At 40.0% G+C, this 16,828-nt stretch overlaps 1 protein-coding gene and 1 long non-coding RNA gene across 2 annotated transcripts in view; one reads left to right on the forward strand and one right to left on the reverse strand.

Moving 5' to 3' along the window:
* Positions 1 to 2,119: 2,119 nt before the first annotated feature.
* On the forward strand, positions 2,120 to 15,217 carry RPF2 (ribosome production factor 2 homolog). Its single transcript, XM_054819792.1, has 10 exons — positions 2,120 to 2,256; positions 3,205 to 3,337; positions 4,193 to 4,230; positions 4,935 to 4,974; positions 6,891 to 6,972; positions 7,065 to 7,141; positions 8,335 to 8,434; positions 13,389 to 13,491; positions 14,136 to 14,280; positions 14,579 to 15,217. The coding sequence occupies exons 1-10, from the start codon at positions 2,234 to 2,236 to the stop codon at positions 14,759 to 14,761; spliced, it is 924 nt and encodes a 307-aa protein (XP_054675767.1). The 5' UTR covers positions 2,120 to 2,233; the 3' UTR covers positions 14,762 to 15,217.
* Positions 8,447 to 16,828, reverse strand: part of LOC129204233 (uncharacterized) — a 30,015-nt gene continuing 21,633 nt past the window's right edge. Inside the window, exon 5 of the long non-coding RNA XR_008576301.1 lies at positions 8,447 to 10,590. This is a non-coding gene — a long non-coding RNA (uncharacterized LOC129204233). The remainder of the gene's footprint in view (positions 10,591 to 16,828) is intronic.

Here is a 16,828-nt window from a genome sequence, read left to right on the forward strand (position 1 = left end):
AATAAGGTCAACACTGAATTCAGGCCAAGTTGCTCAGGGCTTTGTCAAGTCTTGAAAGGCCCTGTGGACTAGTCAGCAACTGAAATCTAGGTCTTAATGAGGCATCTGTCACTCTCCCTTCCCCGGTTTCCTATATTTTTCTATATAATGTGTGCGATACAAAAGGAAGTCGTCGTCATTCCCCCCCCCCCCAATAACTTCTTGGCTCTGATCTTTTCCTCTGGCATTTCTCTGAACATTTTTATGCCTAAGATCCTAGAACAGTGCATCAATGGTTCCCAGACTGATACATATGAGTGCATTGTGGTCCCTAGCTAGTCTGTGGGTTACTACATACTGCTACATCATTTATATTGTCACATAGTATTTCCTATAAAAGTTGAGTATGTGGTGCATTCATGATAATGTTTTTAAAAGCACAGCATTTTTTTAAACAGAAAACATTTTTTTCCTTTTTTCCTTCCTGCCTTTCTCTGCCTCCCTCAAAATAGTTTACTGCAACAATGCTGTGAGGATGGGAAAGCCTGATTAATTCCAGCATGATTATGTAATACTTTAATTAGTAATGATAAGAGGAGAAGCTCACCCCCAGCATTGTTCACAGCACGGGATCGGTAAGGATAAATCATCAAAACAGTGCGAGTTTCAAGCCATCAATCCCACTGTTCAGTTTTTTTTGTGTAGAAGGAACTTGAATCATGGAGGAAGGTGAGGAAGAAGAGGGAACATGTTCTGTACACCTCCAGCCTGGGCATGTGTCCTGGTTTTCAGCTGGGGTAGAGTTAATTTTCACAAGAAGCTGGGAGAGGACATGGCCGGGATAACTGACCCAAACTAGCCAAAGGGGTGTTCCATACCATATGATGTTATGCTTAGCATAAAAAGGGGGCTGGCTGGAGATTCTCCTCCCCGTCCCACCAGCGGGGGCGTGTGAGCAAGTGGCATGACAATATGGATCTTTCACCTGCTAGTAGTGTCTGTGCTTCAGGTTTGAGGGATGCTGCTCAGCCTATGTATATCATAAACTGTGATCACCTTTGTAATAATGGGCTTTAGATTTTAAATGTTATTTCTAATGCTCAAACTTTTGTTTCTACTATTATTAGCCCTAATTTTTGCAACCATACTCACTCTTTACCCATCTTTTTCCCTGATTCCAGTCCTGCTGATAGCAAATTCTGCAGCTTTACTGATTTTACCCAAAAAACACCCAAGTTGGTTATTTCAAGTACAGTTCAAAATTGGTGTGCAGGGAGAAGAATCTTTGGAGAAGATTCAGAGACACCTGACTTACAGAAGCTGAGTGTGCCACGTGAAGTGTTTAGCTTACAGGAAGGCTGGGAGATGAGTATAGTCAGAATTAGATGTAGGCAGACGGGGGATAACTTTTCTGATTTAGGTGTTCAGATCTTGCTGGGTATTTTGGCTTTCTTGTACCTTCAATTTTCATGTCACAATCAAACACGAACTTGGGGAACAAATGCAACAACCTGAACAAATTACAACTCTGACCAACTGACTAACAGCCTCCACCAGTTTAAAAGGGATGTTGCCAAACATTAAGGATTTTTGGCAGAAATACATCTTTGGCATTTGGTTTTTATTATGTATAAGGCTGTGTTCCCCAGTCATAATTGCATCTTTCTTTCCAGGTAAGTAAATTTTGGGGGTACTTGGGCTTAAACTGGCATGTTCTAGCTGTACAACTTAGTGATAATGTGCTTCCCAGCACACCAGGGATGAGAGGAGGATAAGCAAAAAGGTTAAGTCAGAGACGAGTTGATCGGCTACTGCTGCGCTTATGTACAGTTGGGTAACTGCATCATTATTTTTGTATTAATTAATTTGCACCCACTACTTAGCAGGGACTCGTCATTTAAGTAAGGGAAAGCAGCATGTAACTCAAATACGAAAGGTGCAGGAGCACAGCAATGCCTGCTGCGTGTCCCTAAATGGGAAGAATTACTTCAAACGCTGGAGAAGTGCGTAGCGCCGCCCGCACCTGACGCGCACACCAACAGCGCCCGGCAAGGAAAGCAAAACGTCCTCACGGGTGACTGCACCGCAATGCGTAGCCCCTGGGGGCGGAGCTTGCCCCGCGCATGCTCACTGCCCGAACCTGAGCACTTTCTGGCGCCCGCCTTGCCGTCGCCCCTTTCTCGCGACGGATGTGACGTACCGGATGATGTTGCCTGACGGTGGCGGGGCGCGCACGTGAGGTGGCTCGGCAGCGATGGACGCGCTGGACCGGGTGGTGTGAGTGTGGCGGGGGGGGGGGGGGCATGAGAGCTGCGGGATGGCCGGTGAGGGAGGCGGCTTCCCCGGGGGCGGCGGGCGGCTGCGGGGCCTGGGCGGCCCCGGGCTGGGGAGGGTTGCAGGGGGGAGGCCAGCAGAGAGGAAGAGCCTATGGCAGACGTGCGGGAAGGAGGAAAACCGAGCGCTGCCGTCTTGTTATCGATGGCAAGACAGCCCTTACTCAGTTGTAACTTAAAGGAACCATGGTGACCGGCTGGTGTTGAATTTATCTGTTTCTGTACACTGGAAAGAACTATCTTCATCTGTAGCTAGGAGTACCCGTGTGCGGGTTTTTGTTTGGTTTAGAAGAAAATAACTATAGTGCTGCACGGAGAAGATATTAAAAGCTTTACATTCATCTAGCACAGAAGTGTAGTTCTTAAGCCACGTAGTTATTAATTTATCTAAGTTGTGTGCCCCTGCTGCGGCCGGTGTATTTCACCTGAACAACGCACGGTGCTGCTCTGTGGTTCATGCCAATGGATACGCCGTGCTTGAGCTTTTCTTTTGGATCCATTGATGGTCTTTGAGGAACTTTGCTTTCTTCTCCTATGCGAGTCTCTGACTTGGGGAGGGAGCTGGTGTGAGGGGAAGCTTTCAGCCTGCCGGTAGTCTGTGGGAATCCTGGTATAGTTTATGCTCTAAATTAGCAGAAGCTGAAAAGCCCAAGGCTCCAAAATCACTTTTGCTAGCTTGGGGGGACAGAGAGGAAGACGAGCAGCAGTAAAACGCGCTCATCTGAGACTGGGATTTTGGCATTGATTGTAATTCTGCAGGTTGGGATTAGTTTGAGTAACTGAAGTTACTTGAACACAGCTCGTTCCAATTCCTGTTTTGTTTCACTGTTCTCTGTGGTGTTGGGTGTTGTTGCTAATACTAAGTTTTTTAACTGTTAATTTATTGTTACAGAAAGCCTAAAACTAAGAGAGCAAAAAGATTTCTTGAGAAGAGAGAACCCAAACTTAAAGAAAATACGAAAAATGCTATGCTCATAAAAGGAGGAAATGCAAACTTAACAGTGACTGAAGTGCTTAAAGATATTGTAAGTTGTTGGATATAGTATGCAACCTCTAATTATATAACCTTTTGTGCTACACCAAGAGTACCTTCCTCTGTCTCTTTCTTACATTTTGCGTATTCTCTGCTGCAAGATCAATATTTTCATACTCTCCCCATTCCCCAAATCTGAGGCTGACCAGTACTCCAAAGGTGTCATTACTCCCCCACCCTGATGGAGATTATTTTCTTTCTGTTTCTTCTTCACCAGAAGTTTTGAGCTTATTCTCTTCACTATTATTTTTTTTCCACAATTGCCCAGTATATAAGGTGAAGTGTTGCAAGTCCATTTGAAAACAAGAGGATTAGGTACAGAACTGGGATTGGCTCACTCAGCTGAAGTCATATCCCAGAATCCTGTAAACTGCTTGTGCGCATTGATATGGAGCTTTCAACCTCTTCTAAAACTAGAACTTACCAATCCTGTCTCCTGAGTCCGTACCTGAAAATATTATAGCTGTTTCTGCACTCTTTTCTCTCCTTGCTTTGTCGTTTTCTTACCATCTTATGCTGATGGTAATCAGGTGGTTGTTCACTCCCTGTTTTTCATCATGCCCCTGGAAGCAGAGAGATTCCATTGCATGGCTTTGATTTCAGCTGTTTCTCAGTTATTTTGTTATTTTTTAGTTTCTAGAAATAAGTCCTTGTGCAATTAATTGGCAACCAAGATGGCTACCAACTTGAAGGGTATTATTGTGAGCAGGCCTTTTGAGGTGCTGTCTTCTAGACTGATTTGCACAATTACTCTGTTTCATGTGATCATGTAAGTTGTGGGGTTTTAGAAAAAGCAGTGCTGTGCACTTAAGTGTGTTAAACACGGGTTTAACTGTGTCTTTTGCAGTATGCTGTGAAGAAGCCTTTTGCTGTACTGTATAAAAAGTAAGTGGTCTTGTTTTGACATCTTTGAGTCCTCTGACACAACAGCGTTTGGTAATTTCAAAGCATGAATAGAGATGCTGGCTAGCGTGGGGGCTTGAACAACGGAAAGGGTTGCAGAGGGTGACAGATTCATCACAAATTTCAGTGGACTGGAAACAAGCTACAGGTGATCAGTGTTGGTGTTGAGCCTGGTTCTGTGCCAAGTGTTATGGAGCAGGATTCAGCAAACTTGAACAGTTGGCTTCTCTGACTGATCTGTGGAAACAGCTAGTGAGGTTCTGCGTCAGCAGGGCAGGCTGGAGTTCTTACATCTGAATTCTTATAAATTTGAGTTACAGATTATAATGTTAGATACCTCTTGCTCAGAATGGGAACGTGGTATCTGTATGGATGCGGTGCAGAGACATTAATTGTAATAGCTAAATTTAACATCGGATGGACAGGCAAAGGCAGTTGTTTATGAAGTGTCATTGGTGGTGCTCTGGAAGTCCAGCCTCAGGAGACAGGGAACGTGGAGGAAAGTACTTAAAATGGCACTGAGGAACTCCTGGCAGTAGTAATATGGCTTGTGGCTTGAACTAAAACTGAACCTCTACTGCTGGAGTTTCCAGTAGAATGCAGAATTAATGTTACCAGAGAACTAATTAGAAGTGCTTATCTGGGCCTGGGTTTTTTAATCATTTATTACCCCCCCCCCCCCTCAGGAAAAATATTACTAGGCCTTTTGAGGATCAAACATCATTGGTAAGTATAAACCATGTCTTCTCTTGTGACATTTTACAGCCTTAAAGTCATGAAGAACTTTACTGGAGGATAATTTGCTATTACTCTGTGAGGAACTAGACAAGAAACAAAGTTTATAGGGAGTTTGGATAAGTTGAAGGTAGGGCTTTGTCTTAATTTATGGCATCAGTAGGCATATTTTTCCTCCGGCTGCAAGTCAGAACTGTCATGTTGTGAGGAACTTGTCTTTACCTTAAATGCGTGTTTCTGTAAACTGACAGGCAAATGTAGGAGTCTGTAATGCTATTATAAGTAACAGTGCTTGATAGGAAAGGAGGAATAAAGCATTTTATTTCAGTTTTCTAAAAGTCAGTCCTCTAAAGTGCCATAGCTTATGAACAGCTTGTTTTCAGTTTGGTATATTCATAGGCTAAAATAGTTAAATGGAGGGGTCATCGTTTTCTATGACTTCCTTGTGTTTGAGTAGAGGAAGAAAAGCCCAGCACAGTATCACATGCAAACACATGCATCAGATGAGAGTTCTGTTCCAACATTCCGTCAAGAACAGTGAGAAAAACGAGCAATTTCAGTGAAATATGTGTATTTGGCCTGCAAAGAGGTTGCAAAAGTGTCTCTTCAGAGGTTTGGAGAGTATTTTGGAAGGGGGTGTGTGTGTGTGTTTGGAAATACATTTGGTGATATGCCCCCATCTGGATTTGGTGTTGATTCAGTCCTTTCAGCTCAAGATAATGTATGAGCAGGAAGGCAAAAAATAGAGGGGCTTATCCTAAGATTATCTCTCACATTTGCACTTCAATCAAAGCATTACTTTAACTGCTGAAATATGAATGTCATAAAAGCAGTATATATATTTCCATCAACAAAATGAGAAAAAGGAGGTAGCGATGTATAGCTGTGGTTTTACAATAAAGACAAAAATTAATTATCCCAAAATAAATTGTTTGGTTCCCAGTGATCATGACTTGGTAATGTTTGCTCTGTGCCACTGCCGACTCGCATAGGGAACCAAGAGTCAGCTTTCCAACGTGTGAGACAGTTATTGAAATAACTCCCTGAGAATGTACACCGAAGTTGGGAATTTGGGGGTATTGTGTTAAGTAAATCTGTGTGTGAAGAAAAAAATTCATATATACACAAGGCACAAATGCACTTTCTTGTCTGAAAAGGATTGTGAAAATAAAGGGGAAACATATCTAAGGAATTTTCTATAAATAAATAATTTTCTGTAATTAAAAAGAGAGAGGAAGGCAGCCGATTGGACGGTTGAGCTAAAGCATTTTTAATGTGTTAGGAACAAAAAATCATTATGATTGCACCATAGATACACCAACATAGAAAGTTACTTAATCTGCGTTAATACTGATGCTGAGGTGTCATAGTATGTGCTTCCATGCTGTTCTTGGCATGAAGCACAGTAACGCAGCCATCCCGAACGTGTTCCTAGGCTTGCTGTTCAGGGAATTAACTGGTTGTTCAGAAGCTGTTAGGCAAAGCTAATATGCTGCATAAAGCTTAGCTGGGTAACTAAAATGAGGCATTACAACTGCAGCCAACTTGCAAATACTTACTATTCAGGCAAGGAGAAGTGGTTGAAGGTACCTTATGTAAAAACAACTCATGAGGAATTATGAAAAAGGGTGTTACAGATAAAATGGCAAGAAAAAAACTGCCTGGCTTGATCTTTAAGACTGCAGTGGGAAATAAAAAAAAGAAATTAATCTTGATTTCAATTGCAACCTTAAATCCAGCTGTCAAATTTAGTTTATGTGGACCTGGACATGCTCAAAACTCTTCTGGTAAGTGCAGTTGCTCTTCTCATTAAGAAGCTCCTAAACTTGTGTTTGTGACGTATACCTTCACCAAACATAACACTACAAACTGAAACTCATGAATCTTGTTCTTTTCTTCAATTGTAGGAATTTTTTTCCAAGAAATCAGATTGTTCTCTGTTTCTGTTTGGCTCTCATAACAAGAAGAGACCTAACAACCTGATAATAGGTAATATGTCTCATTTGAGTTTTTGTCTGGATGAAAGGTCTAGTTTACAATGAATATTTAAATAGTTGGATTTTCTCTTTTTACTTTCACAGGTCGTATGTTTGACTACCACGTCCTAGACATGATTGAGCTAGGCATTGAGAAGTTTGTATCCCTAAAAGACGTCAAGGTAAGGAATCGCTAATTCAGTATTTCAGTGACATCTACTGGTGGATTTTTTTTTTTTTTTGGTGCATTGGCTTTTTCTGCGCTTTGAAGTAAGGACAGAGTTGTTTAAAAAAGTGTTTCATGCAGTATATGACGATTGCTAATTTGTGTACCCCGGAATGTTATTTTTATGCTCTGCTTTTTATTTTATTTTAAGCAAGCTTGCAACTTTCATTGCAAATTCTTTTTTTAGACTTGGTTTATTCCTAATATTTTCCTTTTCAATTGAAGAGTTACATTTACAAAATTCCTTAATCAGGTTCTGTTCATGAGAGGTTCCTATACAAAGTGATGTATGTTTTGAAAAGTGAAAGTCCTTTTCTCAAATTCTAACCAAAGAGAGTCACTCTGCTGACTGAGACGATTCTGAAACTTTCTTTAGCTTTCAGTAGCACATAAATGCCAGTTTGCCAGAGAACTATATTTAATTCAGACAGGGAGCTAAATCTTGATTATTTAAACCCAGAGAAAATTCACCTTTTATGACTATGTTAGGCTCATTTTGGCAAAACTGGAACATATTTCATATGCGTGTACTTTTGTATCAAGCAGTTCATACACTGCAAAAATAAGGAATTTTCATGGTCCTTATTCTCATCACAGTATATAAATTGGCAAGGCAGTCTAGAGAGATAGTGAAGAAATTACATTTCATAAAGGTGAATCTTCCTGTTGAAGTCAAATTGTAGAGTGTATCTTCATAACACTGTTTATAACAGGGAAGTTATAGTTAACTAAATGTATTTGTTGGCCAGAATTAAAATTAGGTGATGAACTAAACTATTCTTTTGGCCTTTTCCATGTACTCTCCAGTATAAGAAGTACAGTAGACTTGTTTGCCTCTAAAAATAGTTTTCATGTTAGTAGTTGCAAATTCATTCATTTTCACCAGAAGGTGTTATCTTTTATATTTTAGAATAAGGATTCTCTCTTCTTTTAATAAAGCACAAAGAGTAATACAATTCACCCTTTTAAAAACATAGTCCTTCCATACATACAGTGTTGTTCAATGAAAAAAATGTATCTGTACTGTCCATGTTGATCACAGGTCACAACAATTTTTCATTCCATGTTGAATGGCTAACCACCTATTAAGTCAATAATACGTTCCCTTAACACAGTCTGAATTTTTGTTCTAAAATTCTTATTCCGCAGAACAGTAAATGTCCTGAAGGAACAAAACCTATGTTGATATTTGCTGGGGACATGTTTGATGTAAATGAAGAATACAGAAGACTGAAGAGCCTTCTTATTGGTCAGTATTTTGATTACTTGAGCAGTAGGATTGCATAAATCTGTAGTAATATGATCTGCGGGGAAATGCTGGTTTGTCAATAAATGTTTGCTTATGTTCAGCATGGAAAGAAAACAAGAACAGACACTTGGAAGTTTTGTGTCACATGAAATTAAAGTTAACTAATCATTATGTCTGTTAGAGAGGGGGGAAAAAAGACTAGCCTGAAAGACTCTGAAGTTGAAACTTTATGGTCACTATGTCATGGTTTAACCCCAGCCAGCAGCTAAGCCAGCAGCCCATGGAGGAATGAGGGAGAGAATCGGAAAAGTGAAAGTGAGAAAACTGGTGGGTTGAGATACAGACAGTTTAATAGGTAAAGCAAAGCAAAACAAGGAATTCATTCCCCACTTCCCATGGTCAGGCAGGTGTTCAGCCATCTCCAGGACAGCAGGGCTCCATCATGTGTAATGGTGACTTGGGAAGACAAACGCCATCTCTCCAAACATCCCCCCCTTCCTTCTTCCCCCAGCTTCATATGCTGATCATGATGTCATACGGTATGGAATATCCCTGTGGTCAGTTGGGGTCAGCTGTCCTGGCTGTGTCCTCTCCCAACTCCTTGTGCACCCCCAGCCTCCTCGTTGGTGGGGTGGGGCGAGAAGCAGCAAAGGCCTTGGCTCTGTGTGAGCACTGCTCAGCAGTGACTGCAACATCCCTGAGTTATCAACACTGTTTTCAGCACAAATCCAAAACACAGCCCCATACTGGCTACTGTGAAGAACATTAACTCTGTGTTATAACTCCGCCTAAACCAGCACACACTAAAATTCATTATTTTGATTGTGGGAAAAGTCTGGCATTTTCAAAAAGTCTTTACCTTGTAATTGTAGTGGATCATCACTTTTCTAACCAAATAATATTTTTGAAGTATCTAATTTGAAATCAGTGGATTAAGTTCAGAAAGTGGGATGATTTTGCTTACAAAGTCAAATCAGTATAATTGAGCTTGTGTTGTTATAATGAAAGCATTTTCTGTTGGAAATTTGACCAATTCTGACAAGTGCCATTGATTAGAGTACTTGGAAAGAACCTGTGCAGTAAAAATCATCTGTAGATAATAGCTATGTCATAACTTCAAGGCAGGATTGGAGCGTAGTAAACAAAGTATAAAGTTTTTTGCTATCTCAAGGTTGGAGGCTCTGGAAGATAAATCACATTGTGGGTTTTTTTTCTGGGGATCTACAAAAACGATTATACTTGCGATAGCTTTTTGGGACATGGAAGTCATATGGTACTATCTCTTGACACTTAAAAAATGCCTTTTGCTTGGTGGAACTAGATCTAGTAAGTAGGATGGTGTGTTTTTTCTTCTTAATAGGTTTCCTAAAAGTAGATTACATTTTTTTTAAGCTCTGGTAAAATACTGAAACTGGCCCAATAAGAACAGTTTTGTTCTTTAAGTTCCGTTCTTGGGTTGTATCAATTCATAATCATACAGCTTTACAAAATCTCCCTTTCATACAAACTAAATACTGGTTGGGCTCTTTTTTCTAGGCAAACAAATAAATTATTGCTCTTTAGAAACAGACCTTAAAAATGAATTAATACTAAGGGGAAAAAAATAATATAATTCCTTAAAGCAAGATGTTTTGTCTGGAATGAGACAGAAAAGGGAGCAGGAGAGGAGAAAATTTGCATCCTCTCAATACAACTGACTGGTTCTTGGGGATAGATGAAAGGGTAGTAATTGTGCTTATAAACTTTACGAGGTGGGTAAACATTGAATACAGAGAAGGTGAGTTTTAATGCTGCACGTTTGTGTCACCGTAAGTGAATATTCACACTGCAGGAAGCAGTTGCGTTATTTTCTGAAGTGTATCTTATTCAGGCATCTGCACACTGTTGGTGATTGGCATCCAGATGTGCTCATGCACCCCATGATCAAACGGCTTGATACCTTAAATGGAAGACATGCGTCGTTAGATAGTTGCCAAATAACTAACGAGTCTTTCCTGTCCTATTTCTTTTGATGATCATCTGCCCTTTCTCCTCTCCTATTTATTGGCCTTTAATTACTCTGCAGTCAAATGTACTCAAATCAACACCCAATCTTTCTTCTTGAATGTACTCCAAGTACTCCTGGTTTTAATGTTCTGCTGACTTCTATGAAATACCTAGATGCAAAACAATAGACAAAGGAAAAGGTTAAAGAGTGTAAAGGCTTCCAGGTATCGCTAGCCAATTAAAATCATTTGGGTAATAATTTCACCTGCTTCAAAACTCCTCTTAACTGACAGGGAAGAACTGATTCTCTCTGTTCCTGCAAAAGATAGTGCTTTTAAGCTGCCACTCTATTGCTAAGAAAGATAGAAAATGTCTTTGTAACAGCAGCAGCAAATGTTTTGTTACTGTAGCAGTACTGTTGGGATCCCAGCGGGAATATTAGGCAGCTAACAGCTTCTTGTTGCCAAAGCAATGTGATGCCAGTGATGCTGGTGAACAACCAAGCTTTCACTGGCTTTTGTGGTATCAAAAGGGTTTATGCATGTTTGGAATATCATCTTACAGCAGTTTCTTTGTAAAATTAAAGGCAAGGGTGAATTATTGTCTTCATGGTAACCAAACCCTATAGTGTGCTTAAATTGTGAAGTGGAAGAAGTTATTTAGGAGAAATAAATGACAGCCACGTTTTTCTTTAGAGACCTGGAAGACAAAGATATCTCATTCTTTCTCTTTTGGTTTTCGTTGCCTACTGATGTGGTAGTGTAGGAATTCATTTACGATGTAAGTCCCTGGCATGCAGTTCATGAAATTCAAATAACTTTTTATGCTTGTATTTATAAAATTTTTCATCTCTTACAACACTGCCTGCTTGCTACTTCTGTTATGACGCACCCATTTCATCCTAAAAATGGCTAGATCCTATGCGACTTGCTTATACGCTTTCTAAAATGTTGGTTTCTAGGAAACCTCTACAATTTTAGATTGACCATCAACTTGTTCTTCAGATAGGCTTTTTTTGAGTGTCTCAAGATTTGTGGGCTCCTTCTGGCCAAGAAAGGGGATGGCTGGGAAATGTCTCGGATAGAGTTTGAACTCTGCTAATGCTAACCATAGCTACATAGGTTACAGTGTTACCAGCTTTTGGATACAAATTGATACCAAAAAAGTGTATAGACTCGTGTTCCGAAATAATTTAGGAATTTAGTCTGGAAATGGAAAGGTCCTGTGAAGCCCTCTGCAGGAAAAAGTAAATTACGAGTCCTGGAAACATGTTGAGATCAAGGGAGAGAAAGAACTAGGAATGGAAAGAAAGGAGAAAGCAAGTCTCTAGTCCAACCAAAGCAAGAGTTGTAAATTAAGAGTACATTAAAAAAAACCCTTCAACTCTCTGGGTACACTGAAGTGTAAGGTTTCTGCAGCTGTTCAGCATTGCCAGGAAACACAAATTCCTGACCACCTGCATTTGTTGGAAAAGATCATCCTGTGAGTAAAAAGATGTATGATGCCACAGGAAAATATGAAAGGGAGATGTTGCCAATAAAACCACTGTAAATGTAAGTTTGTGTACCCGTGGAGAACTGGTTGAAGGGAAAATACATGCCAGAAGCGAACAAAATATTTTACTTGCAACTTTTCCTCTAACTACAACCTCAACCCACAAGAGGAGGAGAGAGTATTTAATTGACCAAGGAAATTTCCTGGCTAGACTCCAGCTGATATCTGCCAGCAAGACTTTGTTTTGGATGTCACTACAACACTGATACTCTTGAAAAAGGTAGTGGAGGAAAGACAACTAGCTGAGGGATCTGAAAATGGGACAGAACGGAAAAGACTGATGTGTTTTGCATCTGTTAGCAGTTCTCCTGTGTTTCAGCATTGCCCTGTCATGTTTATTAGCACACCTTGTTCCCTCAGTCAAGGTCACATTCTTTCTCCACCCTCTGCATATGCTGGACAGATTGTTGTGCTTATTGCAAGCTCTCTGATTGCACGATATTTTTTTTCATAGCCTGATATAAAAATCTCACTTACAGATGGCTCATCTTGTATTTAACCTGTATTTCAGTGTTCTCTTTGCAAACTAAGCAAGTATTTCAAGTGTCTTATTTTTAGAGTTATGTGTTGCTTGTTAAATAGAGAAAACATTAATTGTAATGACAAGCAGTGCTTTACCTGAAGGACAGAACTGCCTTGTTGTGGGGGAGGTATGAAAGAAATGATATATCTAAACCTTTTCCCCAAGTCAGTGAGAGAAAACGTAGGTAAAAGTAGACAAGATACAGTCTCGATCTGTTTTGTACTGGTTTTGATCTTTCTTTCTAGCCGTCCAAATCTGGCTCTGATTAAGAATCTTAAGTATCAGTTTGTTGAATGATGTCTTTAAAGAGATATCTAAACTAATGGCCTCACTATGTTGATCTGTGTTTAGTTGGGCATGAACTGGCCTAAACATAAGATACAGTTCATTTTTCCGACTTTAGAGTTGACTATTTAGAGGAATAGGCAATGCAATGATCACAGTTAGCTTAATAAAACTAAGTTACTGCTCTGAAAGTATATTTGCTCTTCTCCGTGCACTTATTCTTAAGTAGCGCGTATATTGCTACCAAATTATCCCTGGGAAGTCACTGTGTTCCTGTCAGGATTTCTACACGCGGTTGGTTTCATCAGTGCAGGAGCTAACACGTGGAATGTGAAGTTTCTCTCCTGTGTTTTGGCAGGGCCGCAGTTTTAAGTAGCGACTATTTTGTGAGATTCCTATTGAAGATACAGATTTGGCTTTTCTAGAGCCATCCCCTGTACAACCTTGCTTAGTTAGATGCAATAAAAATATCTGTGTAGGCAAGGAGTTCACATCAGTGGTATGATGTGGGTCCATTATGAAATAAACAAATTTGTTACAGTCATCTGTTGGTTTGGTTTTCAGCCAAGAAACCTGGCATTTATTCTTTTTTAACTGTGCTTTCAGATTTCTTCAGAGGTCCTAGCGTGCCCAGTATTCGTCTGGCTGGTTTAGAGTATGTTTTGCATTTCACAGCTGTAGATGGGAAAATTTACATGCGAAGCTATAAGTGAGTATGTGTTTTATCTATTCGGTTACTTTTTGGTATGCTTGTCAAATTTTCCCCAAATTTAGCCCCTAGTTGTGTAATTGAACTGGCTTGAGCAACAGTTTGTGGCATTTAAAAGATGTCATGTGTAGAGTTGTTCCAGCATAATGCAGGGTAAGTTGGCAGGCTGTAAGCATTCATAGCTTGTGCTCCATGCAATATTGATTTCTCTTATAAAAAAATCAGTTTTATCTGTGTCATTCTTCAAAACAAACAAAAAGTTTCTCAGCACTCAGATTATTTTGCTGTAAATGATAGTAAATATTTTTCATGTCTATTAATACCCAGGGCGCTGTTTTGAATTTGAGGAGTGATATGGCTTTCAAGGTACTGGGACTGAGTTTTAACAGTAACACTGATGGTAATGGTCTCGTTAAAAAACCAAAAAGTTACATTAGCCAGGTTTTATTTCGGGTGTATTCAAATTGTGATGAGACACATTTAATATGTTATAAATTGTTACTGACAGACATCTTTCTCAATAATAGAGGTAGCAGCAGCAATTGTTTTTAATAGTCTTCTGAACTATAGGATTAAACCTACCCTTTAGGAAGACGGATAAATCTCTATCACAGAGGACAATGTTTTTGATTTTTTCCTTCAAGGGTGCTTCTAAAGAAATCTGGCTGTAAAATACCAAGAATTGAACTGGAAGAGATGGGACCTTCGTTAGACCTAGTTATGAGGAGGACACATTTGGCTTCAGATGACCTTTATAAGCTGTCTTTAAAACAACCGAAAGCCCTGAAGGTACATACTTTGGAAAGTATATTACTTCCAGATCTATCTGTGAAGAAGAGCAAAAGCTCTATTGTATATTCAGCGAAAGCTTGTTTTTATATAGAGCAACTGAGATTTCTGGGGCCACAGCACTTTTGTGGTGATCAGTTGGCATACAAACTCCTCTGGAAGAATATAGAACACACAGAACAAATCTTAATCTCTAAGCTCTGAACAATGTATACAGCCTTGCTTTTACGCACTTGATTCTCACCAGAGCTCCTGGCACACTCTACTCAGAAATACTAATGTTGTTCTTCCCTTACAGCCTAAGAAGAAAAAGAATATCTCCCATGATGTGTTTGGTACAACTTATGGTCGAATCCATATGCAGAAGCAAGATCTTGGTAAACTGCAGACACGGAAAATGAAAGGGTTAAAAAAGAGGCCAGCAGAGAAGTCGGCTGAAGATGGTGGAGTTAGTCCCAAAAAGTCAAAATCAGCTTCATAATCTGGAACAGCTTTGAAAACTCTTTGTACCTTCAAATTTGGTATATATATTGCAATATAAATGTTGGACATAAATGATTCAGCTGCTGTTAGCTTTAGTTTTATAAAAGAATCTTTTTAATGGTTTGTCCTTTTAAAGGGAACATGGGAGTATTGAGCTTTAACATGGAACTTGGTTATTTAAAATAAAAAATGTGATATAACTTGCTTAGTTTTCCAAAGCTGAGTATTTATTCTCTTGGTGTTAGCAAACATATGCTAGTCAAGCAGATGGCTCATTTCCCAAACAGTTGTAAGGCTATTGTGTTGCGAACCCTTCATCAATCAACTCCTCAATTCTGCACAGGACCAATATATCCGTAATATACACAACACAACTTCTCTGTTCATTTATTGTTTATGTATTTCAGGTTTTGCACAGCTGCAATACTCAATAAACTATAAACTGTTTTCTAAAGCGTGAACTCATGATATGTGTCTGAAGCCACACTACGCTTTTAACTATTGCACCAAGCCCTACTTTACACTTGCAGAACCGGGAGTGATTAAGGTGTTTTTACTGTGTTCATCACCATGGTAGCAAAGTACCTGATGTTTGCTTTAGGCATAAATGAAACCTTTACAGTTTGAATTTCAATCTTTGATGCTTGATTTGTGCCCAGAATGGAAGTATGTGAAGCAACCCGTGAAAGGTACAAGTCATCTTCTTACCTTCCTTTTCTCCTAAGTTTGTGCTCGTGCGTTAGTGAAGACTCAGTTAAAGACTTGGGTAAAGGGGATAAGAATTTAAGAGCTTAGTGAGACTTTGGTGTGGTGTTCTATGTTTTGGAACATATTGAAAAAAACTTGCTTTTGTTCTTCTGGTTGTCTCTTTGGAAGCTATTACTCTGTCCTTTAGCATAATTATGGTAAAAGTGTATGTACTTTATCATGAACATGGCAAGCTTGCTCATTCTAGTTACGTTTTCAATACTTAATCATTAGTTTTGTTGGTGTTAATCAGCTGAAGTGTCACATTAGAAATAGGCGGTTTGTTATTTTCACTTTTCTGCATCCTGCATGGAAGCTGTTGAGCAGCTTTGCTCTCCTTATGTGAGAGCTGAGCGGTAACTGGCCATGCAAATGCTGCACGTGATGTTCTTGCTGTGCTGGTTTGATAAAACTTGTAGTGTGGAAAAGAAAGGGCTTTAAAAGCTTGGAATCTTTTTTTGAGGGCACAGACATACCTCTCTATGACGAGATAAGATTAAGCCAAATTAGCAACTGAGTTCACCCCATTTCTTTCAGAGAAGTTTCAGCCTTGCTGCGAAGCATTAAGCCGCAAGGCTGGTGACTTACGTGATTTTAGGGTATACGCATGTACAACTGCACCTCTGCACGGTAGGCAATTGCTACATACTCAGTATCTGATTTAACTCAAGGTAAATGGAGATAGCAGGGCTAAATATATAACCTTTCCAGTGGCATGTCCTTACTTCCCAGAGTCTTTTAAAGTGTGAGGAAATGTCAGGTGCTGCAACATAGCTGTGTGCATGGGGAACAGAACATGCGGTGCTGGAAGGGCGGCTGGTGAAAGGAGCTTGCCTTGCCTCGATTGCCCCTTGCTTCCAGAGTTCACTAGGTTCTGAAAACAATGTAAATGTGGCCCCAGGGTCTGCGTGGCACAGGCAAGGCATAACTGGCGTGTTCACCCCTTTCCTCTGGCTTTCATCTTCTTACCTCCCAAAGCACTGGAGATAGCTTTATTTACGGCTTGAGCATAGTAATAAATTTGCTTTCAAGAAAATCCCCCTGGGCAAAGTGTGGCTCCTGCGGCTGTACCTGTGTGGTAAAACGGAGGTGGAGCCGCAAATCGGCAGTTGAGCCTGTGCTGTTTTTAGTCTAGCTGGCAGGATGGCAGCAGCAGGGAGGGTATGATTTGTGCCTTCTGTGGGCCCTCAGTTTGTATGCTGATGTTGTCCAGCTGTGCTGCCAGCATCTTCATTGCTACTGTTAATTAGGCTACTGTCATTATAGATAACTAATGATAAACATAGAATTTATAGTCTGCATGCACTATAAGTTTATT

The sequence above is a fragment of the Grus americana genome, chromosome 3 (genome assembly GCF_028858705.1).
Source record: "Grus americana isolate bGruAme1 chromosome 3, bGruAme1.mat, whole genome shotgun sequence".
Classification (NCBI taxonomy): Eukaryota; Metazoa; Chordata; class Aves; order Gruiformes; family Gruidae; genus Grus; species Grus americana.

Bases quoted from the DNA above. Each gene is read 5' to 3' on its own strand.
- RPF2 (XM_054819792.1), top strand. From the start codon at position 2,234: ATGGACGCGCTGGACCGGGTGGT. The intron at 6,973-7,064 runs GTAATATGTCTC...TTACTTTCACAG, and splicing joins ACCTAACAACCTGATAATAG to GTCGTATGTTTGACTACCAC. The intron at 8,435-13,388 runs GTCAGTATTTTG...CTGTGCTTTCAG, and splicing joins ACTGAAGAGCCTTCTTATTG to ATTTCTTCAGAGGTCCTAGC.